Below are 26529 nucleotides of genomic sequence, written 5' to 3'. Positions count from 1 at the left end.
AAAATCTGCTCACATTCAGGTTCCGCAGCATCATCATGTTTAAGTTGCATTATAATTTAGTGACGTTAACTATTGTTGACCCATAAAATAATGATTAAATAACAAAGTGCAGCCTGACACACGCTCTTCATAAATAACTGGATCACCAGTCTGAGACTGAAACAAATGACATGAATGCAGGAGTTAAAGAAACTCTTCATCTCAGACACTTTAAGATGTTCAAAATCATGCATGGAAATAAAAGTGATCATTAGAAATCCTGTTTTCTTTGACTCACTATGAATTTTTTATTTATTTTTTACAAAAAGTTGAAGCTCTTGTTGTTCCAAAGCTTTGTCAGGGTGTTTCCTAATGAGCCAATCAAAGCTCACTTACAGAGCTGCACTGAGAGGAGGAGCAACACTGAAAGAGGAGAAGCTTCAACGTCACATTTCCTCAAATGAAAGTGAAAGTTTGTCAGAGTGTCAGCAGCTGCAGTCGAGACAAGTCTCTCTGTTTGTCTGTGAAGAAAAGTTCAACTGAATCCATCAGGTTCTTCTCAACAAAACAGCAGAATCTCTGTCAAACACTGGTGAGTACACTGCACTACAAAGCTTCTTAAAGTTTGTTAGAGCACATACATATACGAGGAAGAAGCTCAATCCAACTGTCACAGAGAAAACATAGCAGATAAACCAGGCCTGCTAAAAGATAACTAGCCTAGCTGTCACGCCCTGTAGCAACCAATAATGGAATAACATGCCAATAATGTAAAATCTTAGTAATAACTAGACTGATTAGCCTTTTTCATCGAACATGTGATCTAATTACCATATAGACTTTACAGTAATGAAGTAAATAATATTTCTCCATACATAAAATTACGAATTTATATATCTAATCAAATAAACAATATTCTAAATAAAGATTTTGTGCAATAAATAATTGTTAAATTGGCTCTTACAACCATAAATAAGGAGAGAGAGTGCTGATGATGAGCAAACTGCACAAGAACTGCAAAATGATCTTTTATTTCCAAGAAATGCAGTCCTATTTATGTATTATTACACCACCAGACAAGGATTTTTGAATGCTACGCCAATAACGTAATACCTTATCACATTATTGGCAAAATGTTATTACGTTATTGGCTTTATTACATTTAAAATGGCCAAAATTATTACGTTATTGGAAGCTACACACCCTGTAGTTTTTCAGAGTACAGTATCTGATTTCATGTAGTTTATTACTTTTAAAGTATTAAAACTGAAGTTTAACAACTTATATGACTGATAAAAGTCTTTGGCTGGATTTTATTTGAATTCTATTTTAAAACTGAAGTGTGATCGGATGTGCCAGGGCAGATTATTCCAGAGCCGAGGGACCGCCGCCACAAAGGCTCGGTCACCTTTGGTTTTCAGTTTTGTTTTAGGGGCGACCAGTAGCAGCTGACTTGAGGATCTCAAAGTTCTGGCGGGGTGTGGATATGAAGAAGCTCGGTTAAATACTGGGGGGCTGAGCCGTTACGAGCTTTAAAAACTAACAGTAAAATTTTGAAATCTATTCTAAAAGCAACCGAGAGTCAGTGTAGTGACGCCAGGACAGGGGAGATGTGGTCACGCCTGCGTTTGCCAGTAAAGAGACGGGCAGCAGCGTTCTGTACCAGCTGCAGGCGGTGTAGGAGTGAGTGGTCCAGGCCAAAGTAAAGCGAGTTACAGTAATCCAGTCTCGTATTAATAAAAGCCTGGATCACAGTCTCCAGATCTCTACGTGGCAGGTATCCTTTTGATAATGATAAAAGCTGTTTTTCACGACCGAGCTAACCTGGCGATCAAATTTCAGCCTGTCGTCAAATATTACTCCGAGATTTTTTACAGATGACCGAATGTTTGGAGTAAGGGGGCTCAGAAGGCCAGCAGGAAAGTCTGCTGGACCACATCCAAACATTATGATTTCTGTCTTACTTTCATTTAAATTCAAAAAGTTTGAGGTCATCCAGGATTTAACATCGTTTAGGCAGCGAGCAATGTCGAGCAAAGAATTGGCCCGAGGATAGAGCCTTGGGGGACCCCGGAAGTAAGATGGGCTGAGGATGAGGTGAATTCACCGAGCTGCACAGAGAAACTCCGATCAGTCAAGTAAGACTGGAACCATGAGATAGCAGAGCCTGTGATGCCCACCCACTGCTCTAATCGTGCTAAGAGAATCCCATGATCCACAGTGTCAAAGGCAGCTGTTAAATCAAGGAGCACTAGCATAGCAGGGTTTCCTGAGTCAACAGCTACCATCAGATCATTAAAAACTCTCAGCAGTGCTGTCTCAGTGCTATGTGATGGTTTAAAGCCAGACTGAAACTTCTCATAGATGCCATTGGCCACTAGGAATGATTGGAGCTGAATAAAAAACGCTTTCTCTAAAGTTTTAGATAGAAATGGCAGTTTAGAGATAGGCCTGAAGTTAGACAGCACAGAGGGATCCAGATTTTTCTTTTTGATGAGAGGCTGCACAACAGCATGCTTGAGAGCAGCTGGAACACATCCAGTGGTAAGACAAGAATTAATAAATAAAAGTATGTCAGGGCCCACCGTACTGAATACCTCTAAGGAGATGAGAGGGGATGCTGTCTGAAGAACAGTTAGTGGGTCTCAAATGCTGAACTACATTGGCCAGAGCAGGGAGGGATACAGGTTTGGACTGATCAAAAGCAGCATGTAAAGGAGGAACGGTGAGGTCAGAGCTAGGGCCGGCAGAAATAAAGGCAGGTGACCTAAGAGCAGAGATTTTTTCAATAAAAGATTTTGAGGAAATTCTCACAAAGGGTGAGTGAGGGTGCAACTGGAGAGTTATCACAAGGGTTTACAAGGGAGTTAAAAATGTTAAAAAGAACTTGGGGCTTGTGACGATTACAAGAGACAAGACTGGAGAAATAATCCATTCTAGCAGCCTTAACAGCATTCTGGTAGACAGACAGGGTTTCACAAAGAGCTTCTTTGGAGACATGGAGCTTTTTTCTTTTTTCCACTTTCTCTCAGCGCGCCGACATGAGCGCCTGAGAGTCGTTGAGCCACGGTTCTGTACGTGCTTTTATGCACCTTGCTCTAAAAGGTGCAACAGAATCGAAGATATCCGTGCAAGTAGAATTAAAATTGCTTAAAAAATGTTGAGTTTTGAGAGCATGATTATCGTCCATAGTATATCACCACAAGTGATATAGTCATTATACATGGCTGAGAAATGTGATGCAGTTTGAGCGTTGATTGTGCGCAGACATCGCGTAGAAGCAGGTTTTTGCCATCAAACAAGGGATTGAAACAGTAAAAAGCACAGGCAGATGGTCAGAGATACGCACAGATCAGAGATTTCATTAACGCTCACAGATAAATCGTGTGATAAAACCAAAATGTTCCCTTTCTCGTGAGTCGGGTATTTAACACATCGAACAAGATTAAAAGATTCAATGAGGTTTAAGAAATCAGTGACCAATGGTCTCGATCTGCAGCAGACATGTATAATGAAATTTCCAGAAATAAGAAAATGGTCGTATTTCACAGAGACACATGACAGAAAATCTGCAAAGTCACAGAGGAAGTCCTTGTTAAATTTTGGAGGCCGATAAACAACCACGAACATAACAGAGAAAGAGGAAAGTTCTCTCTAACAACATCATGAACAGCAAAACAACAGCGTTCAGGATTACCCTCCTTATATTCCAGAAGTCATGGTGTGATTTGATGAAATAATCCAAAGACATGTAATTACAGTTTGTCTTTTCACACTTTCTGTCCTCAGAGTGTAGATATGTCTGCTGCCAGCTGTCTGCTGACTGAAGATCAGTTTCTGTGCTCCATCTGTCTGGATGTGTTCACTGATCCAGTCAGCACACCATGTGGACACAACTTCTGTAAAACCTGCATCACTGAACACTGGAATATTAATGTCCAGTGTCAGTGTCCCAACTGTAAAAAGGTTTTCTCCACAAAACCTGAGCTGCAGGTCAATACTTTCATCTCTGAGATGGCTGCTCAGTTCAGACAGTCAGCTCAACAGAAAGCCAGCAGCAGCAGCTCAGAGCAACAAGTTTCCAAACCAGGAGAAGTTCCCTGTGACGTCTGCACTGGAACCAAACTGAAGGCCCTGAAGTCCTGCCTGGTGTGTCTGGTCTCCTACTGTGAGACTCACCTGGAGCCTCATCTGACAACGTCAGGTCTGAAGAAACATCAGCTGATCGACCCTGTGGAGAACCTGGAAGGCAGGATGTGTACGAAGCACGATAAACTGCTGGAGCTGTTCTGTAAGACCGACCAGATGTGTGTCTGCATGCTCTGCACTGTTTTAGACCACAAGACACATGATGTTGTTCCTCTGAAAGAAGAATATGAAGGAAAGAAGACTGAGCTGGAGAAGACAGAGGCTGAAATTCAGCAGATGATCCAGAAGAGACGACTGAAGATTGAGGAGATGAAACGCTCAGTGAAGCTCAGTAAGGAAGATGCAGACAGAGAGATAGCAGATGGTGTTCAGGTCTTCACCGCTCTGAAGGAGTCTGTTGAGAGAAGTCAGGCCGAGCTCATCGACACCATCAAAGAGAAGCAGAGAAAGACAGAGGAACAGGCTGAAGGCTTCATCAAAGAGCTGGAACAGGAAATCTCTGAGCTGAAGAAGAGAAGCACTGAGGTAGCACAGCTCTCACAGTCTCAAGACCACCTCCACCTCCTCCAAAGCTTCCCGTCCCTGAACGCTGCTCCACCCACCAAGGACTGGACAGAAGTCAGCGTCCGTCCACCTTCATATGAGGGGACTGTGGTGAGAGCTGTGAATCAGCTGGAGGAGACGCTCAGTAAACAGATGAAGCTGAAGAGGGTCCAGCTGTTTGCAGTGGATGTGACACTCGATCCTGATACAGCACATCCCTGGCTCATCCTGTCTGATGATGGGAAACAAGTTAAACATGGTGATGTAAAGAAGAATGTCCCAGACAATCCAGAGAGATTTGATTATTGTGTTAATGTCTTAGCAAAGCAGAGTTTCTCTTCAGGAAGATTTTATTATGAGGTTCAGGTTAAAGGGAAGACTGAGTGGACTTTAGGAGTGGCCAGAGAGTCGATCAACAGGAAGGGAGAAATCACACTGAGACCTCAGAATGGTTACTGGACGATATTGTTGAGGAATGAAAATGAGTACAATGCTGCTGCTGGTCCTTCAGTCCGTCTCGCCCTGAAGTCTCAGCCTGAGAAGGTGGGGGTGTTTGTGGATTATGAGGAGGGTCTGGTCTCCTTTTATGACGTTGATGCTGCAGCTCTTATCTACTCCTTTACTGGCTGCTGCTTCACTGAGAAACTCTACCCATACTTTAGTCCATGTCTTAATCACGGAGGTAAAAACTCTGCCCCTCTGATCATCTCTCCTGTCAATCACACTGAGTAGAACAACCATTTGATTTTCTACAGAAAGATTCAAATCATTTCATGTAACAAATCTAGATTTATTGGTGATGTACGGTGAACACATTGATGTTTTTTCTGATTCTGACCTTTTTTTCTCTCAATGTTTTTCTCTGATGTGTCACATTGCTACTTACTACTACAACACAGCAACTTTACTGCACTGATTGATATTATCTAATGTGCTTTGATTTATTCTAACAACTGTTCAATCATCAGAACTGCTGATCTATGTCAACCTTCAAATGTAAAATTGCCAAGATAACTGTTTGATAAAAGATTGCATGTGAGCATGTAATGCTTGAAAACCTTGAACAAACCAATAAACTTGCAGAACGTCACCCACCTGCCCCACACTGTCCTCCTAATATGATCACTCATGGCCATAATGCCAAATTCAAGACTTCAAAAACAGGAGTGACATTACAAACTAGCTTTTAATAGTTGTTATGATCTGAGCTGTTTTACCTTTGTGGGTCCATGCACCAACCAGATGAGAGCTACAGCACCTTCCCTTCATCTGTCCTGGATCCCAGAAGAGAAAGAAAAGACATTCAGACTTTTGTCTCGACTTTGTTGACTGCAAATGCTTGCAAGTTAAAAAAGGTTTTAAATGGGCTGGCCCAAATACATTACCTGGTTTTAAAATCCGGCCCATTTGAATTTGTAATTGAACAGCCATGCTATTTGGAACAGATACATGTTTACTATCGTATACATTTAATTTTTGATAGACCTCACTGGTTTATACTGTAAATTCTGTCCTGCACATTGGCAGCATTGATAATAAAGTTGACCTGAACTTGAACTTGATACATACTGGAAGGGTTACAGTTAGAATGACCCAACAGGGCAGAGGGGAGAATCAAGTATTTTTCTATCATTACACTTAAGAGGGAAACATTTTAGTTTTTACTCCACTACACCTGCCTAACAGCTGAATTTGATACTTACTTTGTAAATCTAACTGAATAGAGTAGAATTAACTTTATTGTCAGTCAACAGTTAAAGTTAGAAACATTTATACAACAAAGATCTCTCATTAGTGCATTCATACCCATGATGCACCCATGGACCACCTCACTTGAATTTAGGATAAAACAACCCATGTAGATCTTTTTCTTTGCTATGCGTCGCCCTGAATGGAGCAATTCACACCCAGGGTGGAGGGGATGTGTTTTGTCACTGATGACTGACAGGGCTTTCTTGTGTACAGCTGTGCTGTAGAGGTCATCTAATGGATTTTGTTGGTGGTCTGCTATCTTCGCTGCTGTGTTATCAATACTGCAGGCTGACATACAGTTTTTCCACAATATCAAGACTGACCACAAACACTTCAGTTTCCCAACTGACAATTGACAGTTTGGCCCACAGTATCCGTGATGAGAGTAACAAGTTCCTTTGTTTTTCCAACACTAATGAGCTGGACATTTGAGTTTCGGTCCACTAAAGCCATGCCATCAACGTATTTAAATTGCTGTTGTGCCAATCTCATTTCATTGGTAGCCATTGTTGTGCAGAGTTCTATCCATCAGTGGTCAGTTCAGTGGATAGAAAGTGTACAGGAGTCCAAGATGTCTTATTGAAGCTTTGCCAAAGAGAATGGAGGATTTATCAATACGCTTGTCACAACATGATGTCGCCTCAACTCTGAACAAGCTGTCCTCTGACATCAGGACATTGACACAATACTTTATGTTCCTAGATGGTAATACTCAATGAATCTACAGTATAAGGTATTGGCCAATTGGTCAAACAAGGAAATATGTTTACCCTTAGTGGTCCAACATTGTTATCTGACTCTGTAGAGGCTTCTACGTTTTGTACCTATCTGTTGTGTTGAGTGTGTGAGACGGTCCCTTATGATCAGAATGGTGCCTGCTTTCTGAAACACAAACATCTCAGAAGTCCCCATAACAATCTAACATTTAACATCGTCCCTACAGGGATCTCAAAAAATGTGAGCCTGCGTGACCTCCATGTGTAGCATGCCAGAATAGGAAATTCCCTCACACCCTGGTAAAGACAGCGCTTTATATAGCTTAAGTTTTAGAAGCTAACAATTTGGGGTTCAGTATCTTGGCCAAGGACTCAATGACGACATGCAACACTGAAGGAGCCGGGGATCGAACTGCCAATCATCTGATTAGTGGATGACCCGCTCTACAGTCGCCCCCTTGTGTTTACAACCCCCCTGATCAGAGAGGACTTCTTTCACATAGACCCTTTGTAGGTGGTCAGCTGAAAAGTCCTTGAGCCAGTGCACAAGGTCCCTGCTCATCCCCAGGTCCAAGTCTTAGTTAGTCGTCTTGCTGAATTCCAGAAATCACAAGATGACCCGAGAATTCACTTTGCCAAGTTTCAAGCTACGCACTTCAGTCCAAACCACAGAGGTTCAGACCAATCAGTAAGTGTAACGCAGCGAGAATACCAATATACGGGATGCTTTTACCCTTTTGGTGTCGGTATGTCTCAGGTTAATTTAAATCCTGAGCAGCTGGTTGAAAACAGGCACATATACTGTATCTGTCTGTGGCACAAAGCAGTACAATCCTCACTGATTGCCCCTTTTGAAATGGGTGGACATATTCTTTGTCCTGGAGGAGCTGCTGGCTGTTTTGGCAGCCGGGCAGCGGTCGAGCGTTGGGTGAATAACAGCGGGACTCATTCTGCCACAGCTCAGCCTCCACAGCCGGCCAAATTAGAAATGACGCGCAATAAAAGAAGAGCGGAAAACGAGTTTCCCCAGAGAACAATCTAGAAAATTACTCTCTATTCACACAGACAGGGAGAATATTGACAGAGCCATACACGCTCTCACAGCCAATCAGCTTTTTGTTGCATTTTATCAGAGCAGTCTCAGAACATCTGCTGCTTTCTCTGGCCTTCTCTGCCGGCCTCTCTCTCAGTTTCAGAGTCTTACTGCCAACTCTTGGAGTTATTCCAGGTTTGGCACTCTCGACTCCACCGACGGTAACAATACCTCTGTGTGTTTGTATGTGGAGCTGACAGATTCTGCAGGTGGCTGGCGTGTGTTTAAACACAAATCCTATGACGATGATGTATCAGATCATCAGCGACATTATCAACATTTTAGCCACGCTGTTTGCTATTTGATCCAAATATAAATATCTGAATAACTACCAGATGGGTTACCACTACATCTGATTCATACATGCATGTTCATAGCTAGCCAGTTAACATCACTGACTAGTCCAGCAGCAGTCAGCCCAGCTCGGCGTCTGTCTTTCAGCCTTTTATTTCACCAAGCTCTCACCAACCACTAAAAGTCAGTCCCACATTTACTCTTGTCCGGCGGCTTCTTGCTCGCTCCCTCTCTCCTTTTCTCTTCTTAGCTTCCTCCGTCAGCGTCCTCTTCACTCTCTTCTCCTCTGCCATCATGTCCATAGAGGCTGCTGAGCCTGGTTACCTCCTCTTCTTCTTCCTGGTCGTCCATAACGCCCGTTGGTACAAACACTCAGTTCGTCAGCTTGGTGGCCAAGCTGACGAACTGAGCTAACATGAGCTAACAGCAGCTAACAGACTGAGCTATTATGAGCTAACAGCAGCTAACAGACTGAGCTAACAGTAGCTAACAGCAGCTAACAAACTGAGCTAACATGAGCTAACATGAGCTAACAGACTGAGCTAACATGAGCTAACAGCAGCTAACAGACTGAGCCAACATGAGCTAACAGACTGAGCTAACATGAGCTAACAGCAGCTAACAGACTGAGCTAACATGAGCTAACAGTAGCTAACAGACTGAGCTAACATGAGCTAACAGCAGCTAACAGACTGAGCTAACAGTAGCTAACAGCAGCTAACAAACTGAGCTAACATGAGCTAACATGAGCTAACAGACTGAGCTAACATGAGCTAACAGCAGCTAACAGACTGAGCTAACATGAGCTAACAGCAGCTACAGCTGTCAGCAGTTTACTTCACTGTCCATCATAAACTCTGTAAATCACAGAGAGTTGAGGCGGAGCAGCCGGAGGACATCAGAGGGAAAACCAGAAAACATTTCCTCCATAAAATATGATCCAGTTTCACCAGAATCACTGAAATAGTTGCTGCTGTGTGACTTAGTGCCGTAAAGCGTTACGTACTTCTCAGAGTTACACAGTGTGAGAACAGACGTTTGACTATTTCCATTATTTTATGGTAGAAAAGTCAAAATCCACATCAGACTTGAAGTATCAGAAAATACATTTATTTACAAAGAGCAGAGTGACGGCTTCACCTGAACAAACATCATGAACGCATCACCTGCAGTCATTCAGGTGATGAGATCCAACATGATTTACTGATTGATTATGGAGTGAGAACATACCGAAAACGTATAAGGAGATGAACAAGCTGTTTTGTTTTTTACACAAATTAGTAAATTAAAAGGTGGAAAATGTTCAATATCCCAAAAAGGAAAATTCCTGATTAACTTGAAGTGAAGAATTATCTGTTGGCTTCAGTCATACAGCTCATGCTGCTGAGGTTTTAGACAGTCGGTGGTCTAAACCTGTAAAACTTTATTATCTATATTCTTTAGTGGCTGATCAATAATATTTAATACGTAAATCCTGTGATGTAATGTAACAACAGATCCCTGTTAATGTCTACACACTTCATTTTTTACCCCTGTGCTATAAAAACAGGAAGCTCATGACTTACCACACCAGTTTCCTGTGTGACTCATTTCTCACCTGAGCTGTAGTTTCCCATGTCGGATCTTTAGTGGCCTTTAACCCTCAAGACCACAGAGAAGTTCTTCAATGCTGCTGCAGTTCACTGAGAACTCAAATGACTCAATCAACAAAAAAACTAAAAGTCACAAGTTTCACCCTAAAAAAACGTCCTCTTTGATTTGATAGCAAATACGTGGCATTAGTAGAGTTCCTGCTGTCAATCGATATTTCCTTTTCCTTTACAATCCGACAGCTTCCAGAAGATTTGCTTCGTGGGCGGAGACATTTTTAGATTTACAGAGGAAACCGATTGGAAACCCACCAAAATAAAAGTCATAGATATCAATGTTATGGTGTAACTTAAACTATCTACAATCCAAAGATCAGGACTTTATTTTACATGTTTAATAAATATTCAGTTACCGTCACTGTAAACTGGGTCACTGCTGGAATTTGTTGGAACAGTTTTAAAAAAATCAAACTACATATTCGTGAGATGTTTTTACAGAAGTAGGAAGTAGGAACCCGTGGACAGGAAGTCAGCATTGTTGGTTTGGGTCTGTTCGACAGCAGGTATCAGGATCAGCTGAAGAAATCTTTGGAAATGGCCTCCACAAAGTTTGGAGCCGACATGAGGATGCCGATGGTGCACAGGATGGTGAAGAGCGAGAACGCCACCAGACACAGACGGTCTATCACCGCTGCTGCAAACTTCCACTCGTTGCAGACCGTCTCCTCCTCGTCCTGCCCACGGAAACGCCTGGCGATGTACCTCACCTCCTCCAGGATCTGGTTCAGCTCCACCTCCAGGGCGGAGCCGCCTACTGCTCCTCCCCTTCCTCCAGAGCCGCCCCCTCCTCTCAGCACGTCCTCCTCGCCTCCCACCAGCCGCGAACAGAGGAGCTCGGGCTCGGCGGGCGAGGCGTAGTGTAAGCCCTCCATGCCCCGGAAGCCCACGTACAGCAGGTTTCCGTTGGTCACCTGTGGGTGATGCCGCAGAGAGCCCTGACTGACGCTGAGCTCCAGGCTGGACAGGCTGCCGCGCTGACGCTTGGTGGCGTTGTGGCACGCAAGACGAATCTTGGCCTCGCCGGGACGCCTCATCCGCAAGAACCAAGCGCACCAGTTCAGCAAAACCACACGGGTCTGAAGGAGGAGGACAAAAAGTTACAGTGAGGTGATTTATTTCAGAAAGACGTCGAATTTACTATTTAGATCCATCTGGAGCAAATGAAAGACAAAAAGAGCACACTGAAACTTCACTTTACAAACTGCGAGCCAAAAATATTTCAATAAAAAGAAACTCATTAAAATTCATTTATGTAGAAATGTGTTTATGCATGTACATGACATAGATATGAGTTTGTGTGTGTGTGCGTGTGTGTGTGTGTGTGTGTGTGTGTGTGTGTATAAATAGAGCATGAATAAAGTGGATCTGTGGCTGCTCGGCTCTCTACAGTCCGATATTTCACTTCACGCTCCGCTCATTAAATATTTAGCCTCAGACTCTCAAACTCTTCTCTGTTGACCGTCTGAACATCAGTCAGACCACCAACATGTTACTCCAGCTCTGTGCTCACTTCTGACAGAAGGCTCGAGTTCAGCTTCTTTTATTTCACATCATCAGCGATGCACCGAGAGGAGAGCCGATCCACGCCGACCGACCGACCGGCAAATTCTTCAAAGTCCGTGTAAAGTCAATTCCAACATGGACTTTAATCAACGACCTGAACCTGCAAACCTCCAACTTTAAGCATTATAGCAGCACAGGACAAAGTCTGCGTGAGAATAATTAAATAAAAATGTTCGTCAGACCAAAGAAGAAAGTGTTCTTAACCACCCAGACAAATCTGAACGATTCAAAGACAGACCTAACACCAAAGTTAGATCCGTAAATTCAGAAATCATCAAAAAATGTTGTATTCTGACGGACAGACGTTGAAATTAGTTTTCTGTCGATGTTTCACATGTTTGAAGCGTTTTCTGCTGGAACGTTAAATACAACAGATTCGTCCTGTCAGCCTCACAGCTTCAGCTTCACAGTCAGCCTCCTCTGCCTCAGCGGGAACGTTCAAACGGTCATGGTCATGACATGCACGTCACAGCAGGGCAGCACCCCAACCACACACACACACACACACATACACGCACACACGCACGCACACACACACACACACACACGCACATACACACACGCACACACACGCACACACACACGCACACACACACGCACAAACACGCACACACGCACACACACACACACACACACGCGCGCACATACACAAACACTCACACACACACGCACACACACACACACACAGACACACGCGCCAAGTTGAGGTTAGAGCTCTGACCTTCAAAATAAATTCCACCATGATGGAATTTCTCTTGTTCAGATTCCCATGGGAGTGTGTGTGTGTGTGTGTGTGTGTGTATACTTGCGGTCCTATCCAACAGTGGACTACCGTTGTTTATCATTCACCAACAGGGGACCGCCAAGTCAAGAGGGGACATTTTCAAAGTAAGTAATAAAACGTCACGTCAAAAAGACTCAAATTTAAAGTCTGCTCTAGTGTAATAATATATCTTATATGATTAAAGCCTAAATAAAGTCAACTTATGGCTAACAGTGCAGTAATTGATATTAATAAATACAGCTGAATTTTTTCTTAATTAAAAATGGACATAATTATTTTGGTAATATTTGTTTTGCAGAGAGATACGACACATGTAAAATATGTAATTCAGAAGGGGGCCCCGGTTTCCCTAATCCAGGTGAGGAGCAGGTCCTGCAGCTCCCGGGTTTGGATTCACGCCACCAGGCCCTACTGTCCCGGACAACACAGCTCCCAGGATCACAGAGCCACAAAAACCCAACACTACATTAAGATAGCAATTAACAAAAAAGACAGTTACACTGAAAAGTAAACTTTCTTTTTGACCACAAATAGCAGTCCACACTTGAATGAGTCGACCACACTCCATGTGTGAAGCAGTTCTCTTTAAGCTCCAGGTTGCTGTAAAATGAATAAATAGGACTAATCGACGTTAACATCCAATCAGCTCTCAAAGTGAAGCTCGTTAAGGACCCGAGGCTTGTTAAAGCTGACTCGGCAGAGCACAGAAACCAGACTGGACTCCTCAACAGACAAACAAGCAGACACTCAGTGAAGAGGAGGAAGAGGAAGAACCACTGACCCATCGTGGCATGTGTCCCCCGTCTGGGTCGTGGTGATGATACTGCAGAACCAGAACTGTAGCGATGACCGACAGACCCACGATCACCATGGTGGTCGCAAAGTACTGAGCTGAAACACAAAAGGTCAAAGTTCTTATGAAGCGTTTGGGTTTGGACTAAAACTCTGATGATATTATTATTATTAGAGTTTTCTGGAACGGCTGGTGGAGGCGAGGATGAGCCCAGATAAAGGTGGAGTACAAGTATTTCTTATAAGTCCAGTTTTTTATTTACAGACTGTGTCGACTGTTTGAAAACCACCTGGTTTAGTTCAGAGCTGTGAGAACCGGACTTCTGAACACTGACAGTGTGAGAATACTCTGCTACAAAGAAAACACACGCATTTGAAATGTAAAGGTGATTTTTATTTTTATTGCTGGATTATAATTATTGTTGTTGTTTAAAGGGACGGTTCAAGTGTTTTGAAGTGCGGTCGTATGAGCTGCTGATCATAGTCAGTGTCAGAATATCGGAAGATGAAGCTGACACGTTGCTCTCTCCAAAACCAGCAGAACATAATTTAAAATAACTGAAGGCATTCATTAAATGTTATATGTAGAGTAAACAGTTCAATATGTTCCTCTGTGTTAGAGCAGCAGCATCAACAAGTAGAACATAGCTCATCTGACTTTGTTTCCACGATGAAGACGGAGATGATGAAGTGATGAAGAGCGAGGAGATCTCACCTATGAGCGGAACAGAGTCTGACGTGGCCGGCATGATCTCGGCTACCAGCAGCATGAAGACGGTCAGAGAGAGCAGCACCGTGATGCCTGCACAGAGAAACTCAGTGTTTGACCTTAGAGCAACAACGTGCAACTTTTCTACTGGAAGATAATGACGTGACGGCTGCTACGTCACACACCAGCCACTGTTTGAAATCAGCAGTGAGGGGGTGAAGAGGTCGAAGGTCAGATTTACACACCACTTCTCTGCCTCCTAATAAAAAGACCTGGATCAATAAAAACAACAAAAGCTCGTTAACACACACAAAGGAAGGCTAAACGAGCGCCATCGTCAAAGGTGCCATAAAAGCTGGTTTATAGGCGCCTGTAATTTCAAACATACGCCCTCCTGCGCGTTACGTTTTAGTAGAAACTCTTCCTGTACTTGTTACACACATGAAGCAAAGTAAAGTGTCCCGTCAGCTGACGGTGCAGAGGTGACGGTGACACCGCCTACATTTAATTTCCAGTGAAACGTTGATCTCAGCAGCTGGAAGCCTCCCAGCTCCGACTTCCTGTTTCAGGATGTTTTATAGCTGATGAGTATCGACTCAGAGCCATCTGTCATCGGAGAGCCCAAACACTGTTTGGACAGAAGGTTAAAGTCCAGATGAAGTCCAATTTAAAGATGTGACCACACCCACCTGTCAGTCAAAGCGTGCACGCTCTTAATCCTGCATAACTTTAAGCCTTAATATAATGTGAACAGGTGAGTTGTATATAAATTCACCCTCAGTACAGTTGTCATGAACGGGGAAATTAGCTACAGAGACCAAAACTGTTTTTTGTACCAGGCTGTAAACATGTTTATTTCTGCTGTGAAGTTGGACATTTGGACATGGGGACTTATGGAGACTGACTCACTTCTGGAGCCAGCCTCAGGTGGACAGTTTTTGACACTTCTGCATTGGCTTCATATCCACGGAGGTTGCGTTTAGGACTCAGTTCGTTTGATACCTGACGCCATGACAGAAACAGCTCTACATCAGCAGCAGCCATCTAAAAATGTCAATGGCCAATACGATGCGTCTCTGTACAGTCAGTGTATCAGACCTGGCCCATATTAGATGAACTGCTGTGATCAGTCTGAGCAGATCCAGGACAGGTGTAAATCTGTCTGACTGGAGGAAGGACTGATGCCAGAGCAAATAAAACAGGAGTGAGCAGATTTCCTGGGCAGGGCGGCGTTGGTAGAGCAGCCGCCCCGTGTACGAAGGCTCAGTCCAGGGTTCGAATCTGTCATTCCTCATCTCTAAAAAAAAAAAAGATGCTACCTGCGATCAGGTGAACAGTCTCTGTCATTCGTCCGTCTGTTCTCACACCATGTAACTCTGATGTCCGCTGACAGTCCTGTACGTCATGTAATCCCGTTAGCATGCTGAGTGTGAGAAAAATAAAGTTTTACACAAAAACAGCTGAGAGAGAAAAAACTCTCACCGAGAGAGATCTTCTCTCCGGAGTCGGCGGGCAGCAGGAAGACGAGGAGCGCGAGGGTGGAGATGAGGACGCAGGGAATGAGGAGGTTGAGTCCGTAGTAGAGCGTCCTCCTCCTCATCACCACGGTGAAGGTCACGTCAGGGTACGGCTCCTTACAGCAGTCGTAGAAACGCTCGTTCCTCCGTCCAGGAACCTCTGCAAGGCAAAGAGGAGTGATCATCTATATCCCAACATTTCTGCATTAACTCGTGTTTTCCGATCAGTGAAATAAGAACACGAGAATCAGCGTCACCGTGACAAACAAAATCTTCATGCTTTTTTTTTCTCATTACTACCTGACAGATTGCAATCAACTGAATACCACTCGCCTCACCCTCCCGTGGCCTCTGTAGAAATACAATGCTCAGGTGACATCACAGTTATGTTCATCATATTCCATCTCTGACAGTACTTCCCTTTAAACTTTTTAAAGCCCCCTGGTGGCTGGTTGCAGTATTGGGCATAAACCCCGCCCCACTCTTGTTTGCAGACTTTGCAGGTTTCCCATCATGATTGACAGCTGAGCCCTGCTTGTGATTGGCTGTTAGGTTTGTGGGCGGGAGCAGCTTCACTCCGGCTCCAAACGACTTCACGGCGCTCGTATTCATCGTCCGTCGTCTATACGTGGATCAGCTCCTCAGCACCGGCTGACCTCAGAGGTCTGCTGGATTCATACAAGATCAGAGACGTGCGTTCAACTTATTTATGGTTTTAAAATGAATTCTGTGAAAGACTGGAAGCAGCGCAGAGATCAGAGGACCTGACTGATGTTCAGCTTTCTTTAATGAGCTGTTTGAAAGTTTGAGAAAATCCTGTTAGAGAAGTTACGTAAATTAAGCAACTGTGTGACGAGGCTCGAAATAGAAACAAAGAGATTTTTTAAAGAGCTGAACTGACGATAAACAACATCTGAAGTTAGGAGGAACTTCCTCGCTGCAGGAACGAGGCCGCTTCATTTCACAGGACGTCGAATCCGTCACTGCTGCAGGAAGCCGCCTAACGAGGACGACCGACAGTAACGAGGCCGGCTCAGCTTTTATTACTGGAATAATAAGAATCTGGTAATTAATTAAAAAACATCCAGATCATGGTGGATTCAAATAAACGCACGAATAATCACAACTACAACGACAAAGAGCCTTTTTACATCGTCCAGCAGGGGGCGACTCCACTGGCTGCAACAATAAGGTCAGTGTATAGAGTCTTATGGAGAAATTAACTTCTCAGTTCATTTAGTAAATTATGGTCAGGGGGCGGTCGGTAGTGTAGTGGGTTAAGCGGCCGCCCCGTGTGTGGAGGCTACAGTCCTCGCTGCAGCTGGCCCCGGTTCGAATCCCGCATCGGACGGCTAATTTACTGCTTCCTGTCTATCTTCAGCTGTACTATCAATAAAGGCCAAAAAAATAATCTTTAAATTATGGTCAGATTTAGAGTAAAATGGACGATAACCACCGAACTCAGATCAAACTGTCAAATCTGAATCCAGATTCTGTTCCTGCATCGACAAACAGAATACGAGAACAGACAGGACCACAAACCAAGTCAACCACATGGCTCTTCTTTGAATATGGTCCAAAAATGCCTCTAATGCCAAAATGGGGACTTCAAAACGTTCAATGTCCACAGACCGATAGGTGACGTCAACTTAACTTGGACAGACTTTGGGAATGTTGCTCAGAATCATCTAAAGCGCCGTCCAGGCCAATTGTCTCCGGTACTCCATCCATCCATCCATCCATCCATCCATCCATCCATCCATCTATCTTGGCCGTGGGGTGCTGAAGCTCATTACAACTGACCATTCACGGTAACATTCATACCTACAGACACTTCAGAGTCTTAATGAACCTGTTCAGGTTCACGTGTTTGGACTGTGGGACAGAAACCACGGAGACGAGCTGAGGTCCAAACCTTAACCACATTAAAACTAAAGACAGAAAATGATTTCGCCTTCCTCCACCTCTAAAGCTCATTCATAAGAAAACAAAATGTAAAGACACGTTGCAGTTTCAGCTTCGCCTGCTCGTAATCACAGTTTTTTTTCTTCTTTCTTTTTTGCTCCACTGAGCCCGAACAAACCAAACGCCCTGGTTCTATTTTATCCCTGTGTGCAGCACGCCTGGCTGCCTTTCATTTGCCTGCACGTCGCCACATTGCTCACTACATTGGTTTTAATCTCTGCTATAGGTGAAGGAGGGGAGGGGCAGAGGGGTAAATGGGAAATATGCTGCTGAGATTTTCAATTAAGTCCCCTGTGAACGGCCCATTGGCTGAGCAGCTTCTCCGGAGGAGCCTCGCTTTCATTGTCGGCCCTCCTGCTTCCATTCCTCTGAGCCCGAGGGCCACGCTGAACTCATCATTAGTCTCCAACGGCAACTCCGACTCCACCAACACCCACAAATACCAATAATGAGCTGAGATATGTTTTTAACAATTCAACTGGGAAAATGAAATTATTGTTGTTGTGTTTACAATGGAAACAATAAAGATTTAATATTTGTGTAACCCACTGTGCAACTATGTTCAGCTGTACTCAAGTATTTGTTCTGGGTACATTACTTCTGATCACCCAGGTCCCCAGCAGCAGCTGATCTCACTGCCTAGTCCAGCAGCAGTCAGCCCAGAACCAGAACCAGACCCAGCAGCAGCTGATCTCACTGCCTAGTCCAGCAGCAGTCAGCCCAGCTCGGCGTCTGTCTTTCAGCCTTTTATTTCACCAAGCTCTCACCAACCACTAAAAGTCAGTCCCACATTTACTCTTGTCCGGCGGCTTCTTGCTCGCTCACTCTCTCCTTTTCTCTTCTTAGCTTCCTCCGTCAGCGTCCTCTTCACTCTCTTCTCCTCTGCCATCATGTCCATAGAAGCTGCCGGGCCCGGTTACCTCCTCTTCTTCTTCCTGGTAGTCCATAACGCCTGTTGGTACAAACACTCAGTTCGTCAGCTTGGCGGTGAGCTCAGAGCGACGGGTACCCGTCGCTCTGAGCTCACCGCCAAGCTGACGAACTGAGTAACCCCTGTGCATAAAAACAGGAACTCATGAATACCAAAAACCAGTTTCCTTGTGACTCATTCGCACCTGAGCCTGTAGTGTCCCATGTCGAGATCTTTAGTGGCATGTAAAACCCTCAAGAACCACAAGAGAAAGTTCGTTCAATGCTGCTGCTGCAGTTAACGGCAAGAACACCAAATGACTCAAAAAACAAAAAAACTAAAAGTCAACAAGTTCTCTCACCTAAAAAACAAGTCCACTCTTTGATTTGATAGCAAATACGTGGCATTAAGTAGAGTTCCTGCTGTCATCGATATGTTCCTTTCCTTTACAAATACCGACAGCTTCCAGAGATTTGCTTCGGGGGCGGAGACATTTAGATTTACAGAGGAATCGATGGAACACCCCAAAATAAAGTCAAGATTCAACGTTATGGTGTAACTAAAAATATCTACAATCCAAAGATCAGGACTTTACTTTACATGTTTAATAAACAGTTATCGTCACGGTAACTGGGTCCCTGCTGGAATTTGGGACAGTTTTTAAAAATCCAACATACATATCCGTGAGATGTTTTGACAGAAGTAGGAAGTAGGAACCAGTGGACAGGAAGTCAGCATTGTTGTTACAAAGAGCAGAGTGACGGCTTCACCTGAACAAACATCATGAAACTCACAACCTGCAGAGTATTCAGGTTTCATCTGGTCAGCTCACACTTCAAACTCATCTCAGTCATGGAGCAATTTCTCATCACATGCTGTTATTAACATGATTTACTGATTGATTATGGAGTGAGAAATACTGAAAAACGTATAAGGAGTGAACAAGCTGTTTTTTTTACACAATTAGTAAATTAAAAGGTGGAAAAATGTTCAATACCCAAAAGAAATTCCTGGATTTAACTTGAAGTGAGAATATCTTTGGCTTCAGTCATACAGCTCAGGCTGCTGAGCTTTTAGACAGCGGTGGTCTAAACCTGTAAACTTTATTATCTATATTCTTTAGTGGCTGATCAATATATTTAATACATAAATCCTGTGATGTAATGTAACAACAGATCTCTGTTTAATGCCTACACACTTCATTTTTTACCCCTGTGCTATAAAAACAGGAAGCTCATGACTTACCACACAACCGTTTCCTGTGTGACTCATTTTCTCACCTGAGCTGTAGTTTCCATGTCAGATCTTTAGTGGCCTTTAACCTCAAGACCACAGAGAGTTCTTCAAGCGCTGCAGTTCACTGAGAACTGCAAATGACTCAATCAACAAAAAAACTAAAAGTCACAAGTTTCACCCTAAAAAAACGTCCCTCTTTGATTTGATAGCAAATACGTGGCATTAGTAGAGTTCCTGCTGTCATCGATATTCTTTCCTTTACATCCGACAGCTTCAAAGATTTGCCTTTGTGGGCGGAAGACATTTTTAGATTTACAGAGGAACCCGATTGGAAACCCACCAAAATAAAATCATAGATATCAATGTATGGTGTAACTTAAACTTATCTACAATCCAAAGATCAGGACTTATTTTACATGTTAATAAATATTCAAACAGTTACCGTCACTGTAAACTGGGTCCACTGCTGGAATTTGTTGGAAACAGTTTTAAAAAAAATCAAACTACATATTCGTGAGATGTTTTTACAGAAGTAGGAGTAGGAACCCGTGGACAGGAAGCAGCATGTTGGTTTGGGTCTGTCGACAGCAGGTACAGGATCAGCTGAAGAAATCTTTGGAAATGGCCTCCACAAAGTTTGGAGCCGACATGAGATGCCGATGGTGCACAGGATGGTGAAGAGCGAGACGCCACCAACACAGAACGGTCTATCACCGCTGCTGCAAACTTCCACTCGTTGCAGACCGCTCCCCTCGTCCTGCCCACGGAAACGCCTGGCGATGTACCTCCCTCCTCCAGGATCGGGTTCAGCTCCACCTCCAGGGCGGAGCCGCCTACTGGCTCCTCCCCTTCCTCCAGAGAGCCGCCCCCTCCTCTCAGCACGTCCTCCCTCCGCCTCCACACCAGCGCGAACAGAGGAGCTCGGGCTCGGCGGGCGGAGGCGTAGTGTAAGCCCTCCATGCCCCGGAAGCCCACGTAACAGCAGGTTTCCGTGGGTCCACCTGTGGGTGATGCCGCAGAGACTCTGACGGACGCTGAGCTCCAGGCGTGGACAGGGCTGCCGCGCTGACGCTTGGTGGCGTTGTGGCACGCAAGACGAAATCTTGGCCTCGCCGGGACGCCTCATCCGCAAGAACCAAGCGCACCAGTTCAGCAAAACCACACGGGTCTGAAGAGAGAGGACAAAAGTTACAGTGAGGTGATTTATTTCAGAAAGACGTCGAATTTACTATTTGATCCAATCTGGAGCAAATGAAGACAAAAATGAGCACACTGAAACTTCACTTTACAAACTGCGAGCCAAAAATATTCAATAAAAAGAAACTCATTAAAATTCATTTATGTAGAAATGTGTTTAGCATGTACATGACATAGATATGAGTTGTGTGTGTGTGCGTGTGTGTGTGTGGTGTGTGTGTGTGTGGTGTGTGTATAAATAGAGCATGAATAAAGTGGATTCCGTGGCTGCTCGGCTCTCTGAGGAAATCTCCTCTCTACAGTCCAATATTCCACTTCAGCTCCGCCATTAAATTTTAGCCTCAGACTCTCAAACTCTTCTCTGTTGACCGTCTGAACATCAGTCAGACCACCAACACGTACTCTCAGCTCTGTGCTCACTTCTGACAGAAGGCTCGAGTTCAGCTTCTTTATTTCACATCATCAGCGAGCACCGAGAGGAGAGCCGATCCACGCCGACCGACCGATCCGACCGGCCAAATTCTTCAAAGCCGTGAAAGTCAATTCCAACATGGACTTTAATCAACGACCTGAACCTGCAAACCTCCAACTTTAAGCATTATAGCAGCACAGGACAAAGTCGCGTGAGAATAATTAAATAAAAAGTTCGTCAGACCAAAGAAGAAAGTGTTCTTAACCACCCAGACAAATCTGAACGATTCAAAGACGACCTAACACCAAAGTTAGATCCGTAAATTCAGAAATCATCAAAAAATGTTGTATTCTGACGGACGAGACGTTGAAATTAGTTTTCTGTCGATGTTGTCACATGTTTGAAGCGTTTTCTGCCTGGAACGTTAATACAACAGATTCGTCCTGTCAGCCTCACAGCTTCAGCTTCACAGTCAGCCTCCTCTGCCTCAGCGGGAACGTTACAAACGGTCATGGTCATGACATGCACGTCACACAGCAGGGCAGCACCCCAACACCAAACACAACACACACACACACACACGCACACACACACACAACACACACAAACACCACACACAAACACACACACCCGCAAACACACACTCACACGCACCACACACACACACACCACACACACACACACACGTTATTCAACTCTGACCTTCAAAATAAATTCCACCATGATGGAATCTTTGTTCAGATTCCCATGGGAGTGTTGTGTGTGTGTGTGTGGTGTGTGTGTGTGGGAGTGTGTGTAGTGTGTGTGTGTGTGTGTGTGGTGTGTGTTGTTGTGTGTGTGTATACTTGCTGTCCTATCCAACAGTGGACTACTGTTGTTAATCATTCATCACAACAGGGGACCGCCAAGTCAAGAGGGACATTTTCAAGTAAGTAATAAAACGTCACGTCAAAAAGACTCAAATTTAAAGTCTGCTCTCGTGTAATAATATATCTTATATGATTAAAGCCTAAATAAAGTCAATTATGGCTAACAGTGCAGTAATTGAATATTAGTAAATACCTAAAAAAATATTATTTATTCTAATTAAAAATGGACATAATTATTTTGGTAAATTTTGTTTGCAGAGAGATCGACACATGTAAATTATGTAATTCAGAAGGGGGGCCCCGGTTTCCCTAATCCAGGTGAGGAGCAGGTCCTACAGCTCCCGGGTTTGGATTCACGCCACCAGGCCTATGTCCTGGACAACACAGCTCCCAGGATCACAGAGCCACAAAAAAAACCCAACACTCCTTAATAGCAATTAACAAAAAAGACAGATACACTGAAAAGTAAACTTCTTTTTGACCACAAATAGCAGTCCACACTTAAGCTCCAGGTTGCTGTAAAATGAATAAATAGGACTAATCGATGTTAACATCCAATCAGCTCTCAAAGTGAAGCTCGTTAAGGACCCGAGCTTGTTAAAGCTGACTCGGCAGAGCACAGAAACCAGACTGGACTCCTCAACAGACAAACAAGCAGACACTCAGTGAAGAGGAGGAAGAGGAAGAACCACTGACCCATCGTGGCAGTGTCCCCGTCTGGGTCGTGGTGATGATACTGCAGAACCAGAACTGTAGCGATGGACCGACAGACCCACGATCACCATGGTGGGTCGCAAAGTACTAGCTGAACACAAAAGGTCAAAGTTTCTTATGAAGCGGTTCGGGTTTGGACTAAAACTCTGATGATATTATATTATTAGAGTTTTCTGGAACGGCTGGTGGAGGCGAGGATGAGCCCAGATAAAGGTGGAGTACAAGTATTTTCTTATAAGTCCATTTTTTATTTACAGACTGTGTCGACTGTTTGAAAACCACCTGGTTTAGTTCAGAGCGTGAGAACCGACTCTGACACTGACAGTGTGAGAATACTCTGCTACAAAGAAAACACACGCATTTGAAATGTAAAGGTGATTTTTTTTTTATTGCTGGATTATAATTTTGTTGTTTTTAAAGGGACGGTTCAAGTGTTTTGAAGTGTGGTCGTATGAGCTGCTGATCATAGTCAGTGTCAGAATTTTGGAAATGACGCTGACACGTTGCTCTCTCCAAACCAGCAGAACATAATTTAAAATTAACGGCAGGCATCATTAAATGTTATATGTAGAAACAGTTCAATATGTTCCTCTGTGTTAGAGCAGCAGCATCAACAAGTAGAAATAGCTCATCTGACTTTGTTTCCACGATGAAGACGGAGATGATGAGTGATGAAGAGCGAGGAGATCTCACCTATGAGCGGAACAGAGTCTGACGTGGCCGGCATGATCTCGGCTACCAGCAGCATGAAGACGGTCAGAGAGAGCAGCACCGTGATGCCTGCACAGAGAAACTCAGTGTTTGACCTTAGAGCAACAACGTGCAACTTTTCTACTGGAAGATAATGACGTGACGGCTGCTACGTCCCACACCAGCCACTGTTTGAAATCAGCAGTGAGGGGGTGAAGAGGTCGAAGGTCAGATTTACACAACCTTCTCTGCCTCCTAATAAAAGACCTGGATCAATAAAAACAACAAAAGCTCGTTAACACAACAGGAAGGCTAAACGAGCGCCATCGTCAAAGGTGCCATAAAAGCTGGTTTATAGGGCCTGTGAATTTCAAACATACGCCCTCCTGCACGTTACGTTTTAGTAGAAACTCCTCCTGTACTTGTTACACACATGAAGCAAAGTAAAGTGTCCCGTCAGCTGACGGTGCAGAGGTGAGGGTGACCACCGCCTACATTTAATTTCCAGTGAAACGTTGATCTCAGCAGCTGGAAGCCTCCAGCTCTGACTTCCTGTTTCAGGATGTTTTATAGCTGATGAGTATCGACTCAGAGCCATCTGTATCGAGAGGGCCCAAACACTGTTGGACAGAAGTTAAAGTCCAGATGAAGTCAATTTAAAGGTGTGACCACACCCACCTGTCAATCAAAGCAGCCACGCTCTTAACCTGCATAACTTTAAGCCTAATATTAAAGTGAAACGGTGAGTTGTATATAAATTCACCCTCAGTACAGTTGTGCATGAACGGGGAAATTAGCTACAGAGACCAAACTGTTTTTGTCCAGGCTGTAAACATGTTTATTTCTGCTGTGAAGTTGGACATTTGGACATGGGGACTTATGGAGACTGACTCACTTCTGGAGCCAGCCTCAAGTGGACGTTAGGAGGAACTGCAGTTTTGGACACTTCTGCATTGGCTTCAATCCACGGAGGTTGCGTTTAGGACTCAGTTCGTTTGATTACCTGACGCCATGACAGAACAGCTCTACATCAGCAGCAGCCATCTAAAAATGTCAATGGCCAATACGATGCGTCTCTGTACAGTCAGTGTATCAGACCTGGCCCATATTAGATAGATGAACTGCTGTGATCAGTCTGAGCAGATCCAGGACAGGTGTAAATCTGTCTGACTGGAGGAAGGACTGATGCCGAGAGAAATAAAACACGAGTGAGCAGATTTCCTGGGCAGGGCGGCGTTGGTAGAGCAGCCGCCCCGTGTACGAAGGCTCAGTCCCAGGGTTCGAATCTCGTCATTCCTCATCTCTAAAAAAAAAAAAGATGCTACCTGTTCAGGTGAACAGTCTCTGTCATTCGTCCGTCTGTTCTCACACCATGTAACTCTGATGTCCGCTGACATCCTGTACGTCATGTAATCCCGTTAGCAGCTGCGAGGGAGAAAAATAAGTTTTACCAAAAACATCCGAGAGAGAAAAAACTCTCACCGAGAGGATCTTCTCTCCGAGTCGCGGCGGGCAGCAGGAAGACGAGGGAGCGCGAGGGTGGAGATGAGGACGCAGGGAATGAGGAGGTTGAGTCCGTAGTATGAGCGTCCTCCTCTCCTCATCACCACGGTGAAGGTCACGTCAGGTACGGCTCCTACAGCAGTCGTAGAAACGCTCGTTTCCTCCGGCCAGGAACCTCGGCAAGGCAAAAGAGAAGTAAGTGATCATCTATATCCCAACATTTCTTCGCATTAACTCGTGTTTTCCGATCAGTGAAATAAGAACACGAGAATCAGCGTCACCGTGACAAACAAAATCTTTTTTTCTCATTACTACCTGACGATTGCAATCAAACTGAATACACTCGCCTCACCCTCCCGTGGCCTCTGTAGAAATACAAGCTCAGGGGACATCACAGTTATTCATCATATTCCATCTCTGACAGTACTCCCTTTAAATGTTTAAAAGCCCCTGGTGGCTGGTTGCAGTATTGGGCATAAACCCCGTCTGCCCACTCTTGTTTGCAGACTTTGCAGGTTTCCATCATGATGACAGCTGAGCCCTGCTTGTGATTGTCTTTTAGGTTTGTGGGCGGGAGCAGCTTCACTCCGGCCGCCAAACGACTTCAGGCGCTCGTGTTCATCGTCCGTCTCTATACGTGGATCAGCTCCTCAGCACCGGTGACCTCAGAGGTCTGCTGGATTCATACAAGCAGAGACGTGCGTTCAACTTATTTATGGTTTTAAAAGAATTCTGTGAAAGACTGGAAGCAGCGCAGAGATCAGAGGACCTGACGTGATGTTCAGCTTTCTTTAATGAGCTGTTTGAAATTTGGAGAAAATCCTGTTAGAGAAGTTACGTAAATAAGCAACTGTGTGACGAGGCTCGAAATAGAAACAAAAGAGATTTTTTAAGAGCTGAACTGACGATAAACAACATCTGATGTTAGGAGAACTTCCTCGCTGCAGGAACGAGGCCGCTTCATTTCACAGGAGTCGAATCCGTCACTGGCTGCAGGAAGCCCGCTAACGAGGACGACCGACAGTACACGAGGCCGGCTCAGCTTTTATTACTGGAAAATAAGAATCTGGTAATTAATTAAAAAACATCCAGATCATGTGGATTCAATAAAAACGCACGAATAATCACACAACTACAACGACAAAGAGCCTTTTTACATCGTCCAGCAGGGGGCGACTCCACTGGCTGCAACAATAAGGTCAGTGTATAGAGTCTTATGGAGAAATTAACTTCTCAGTCATTTAGTAAAATATGGTCAGGGGGCGGTCGGTAGTTGTATGGTTAAGCGGCGCCGCCCGTGTGTGGAGGCTACAGTCCTCGCTGCAGCTGGGCCCGGTTCGAATCCCGCATCGGACGGCTAATTTACTGCTTCCTGTCTATCTTAGCTGTACTATCAATAAAGGCCAAAAAAAATAATCTTTAAATTATGGTCAGATTTAGAGTAAAATGGACGATAACCACCGAACTCAGATCAAACTGTCAAATCTGAATCC

At 44.3% G+C, this 26529-nt stretch overlaps 3 protein-coding genes across 3 annotated transcripts in view; 2 read left to right on the top strand and 1 right to left on the bottom strand.

Moving 5' to 3' along the window:
- LOC109136697 (E3 ubiquitin/ISG15 ligase TRIM25) overlaps positions 1-352 on the top strand; it is a 3964-nt gene extending 3612 nt beyond the window's left edge. Inside the window, 1 exon segment of the mRNA XM_027284928.1 lies at positions 341-352. Within this exon segment, the coding sequence (XP_027140729.1) occupies positions 341-352 (12 nt within the window).
- Positions 353-382: 30 nt separating this feature from the next.
- On the top strand, positions 383-5761 carry LOC113747010 (E3 ubiquitin-protein ligase TRIM21-like). Its single transcript, XM_027284798.1, has 2 exons — positions 383-571; positions 3769-5761. Exons 1-2 carry the CDS (start codon positions 440-442, stop codon positions 5401-5403), a joined length of 1767 nt encoding a protein of 588 aa, XP_027140599.1. The 5' UTR covers positions 383-439; the 3' UTR covers positions 5404-5761.
- A 4722-nt stretch (positions 5762-10483) lies between these two features.
- Positions 10484-26529, bottom strand: part of LOC104937919 (neuronal acetylcholine receptor subunit alpha-7) — a 35108-nt gene continuing 19062 nt past the window's right edge. Inside the window, exons 7-10 of the mRNA XM_027284803.1 lie at positions 15506-15700; positions 14030-14116; positions 13304-13413; positions 10484-11251 (exon numbers count right to left, since the gene is read on the bottom strand). Coding sequence (XP_027140604.1) covers positions 10688-11251; positions 13304-13413; positions 14030-14116; positions 15506-15700 — 956 coding nt within the window. The 3' untranslated portion in view covers positions 10484-10687. The remainder of the gene's footprint in view (positions 11252-13303; positions 13414-14029; positions 14117-15505; positions 15701-26529) is intronic.

The sequence above is a fragment of the Larimichthys crocea genome, chromosome XII (assembly GCF_000972845.2).
Source record: "Larimichthys crocea isolate SSNF chromosome XII, L_crocea_2.0, whole genome shotgun sequence".
NCBI classification, from domain to species: Eukaryota; Metazoa; Chordata; class Actinopteri; family Sciaenidae; genus Larimichthys; species Larimichthys crocea.
This window is presented reverse-complemented; position numbering and strand designations above follow the sequence as displayed.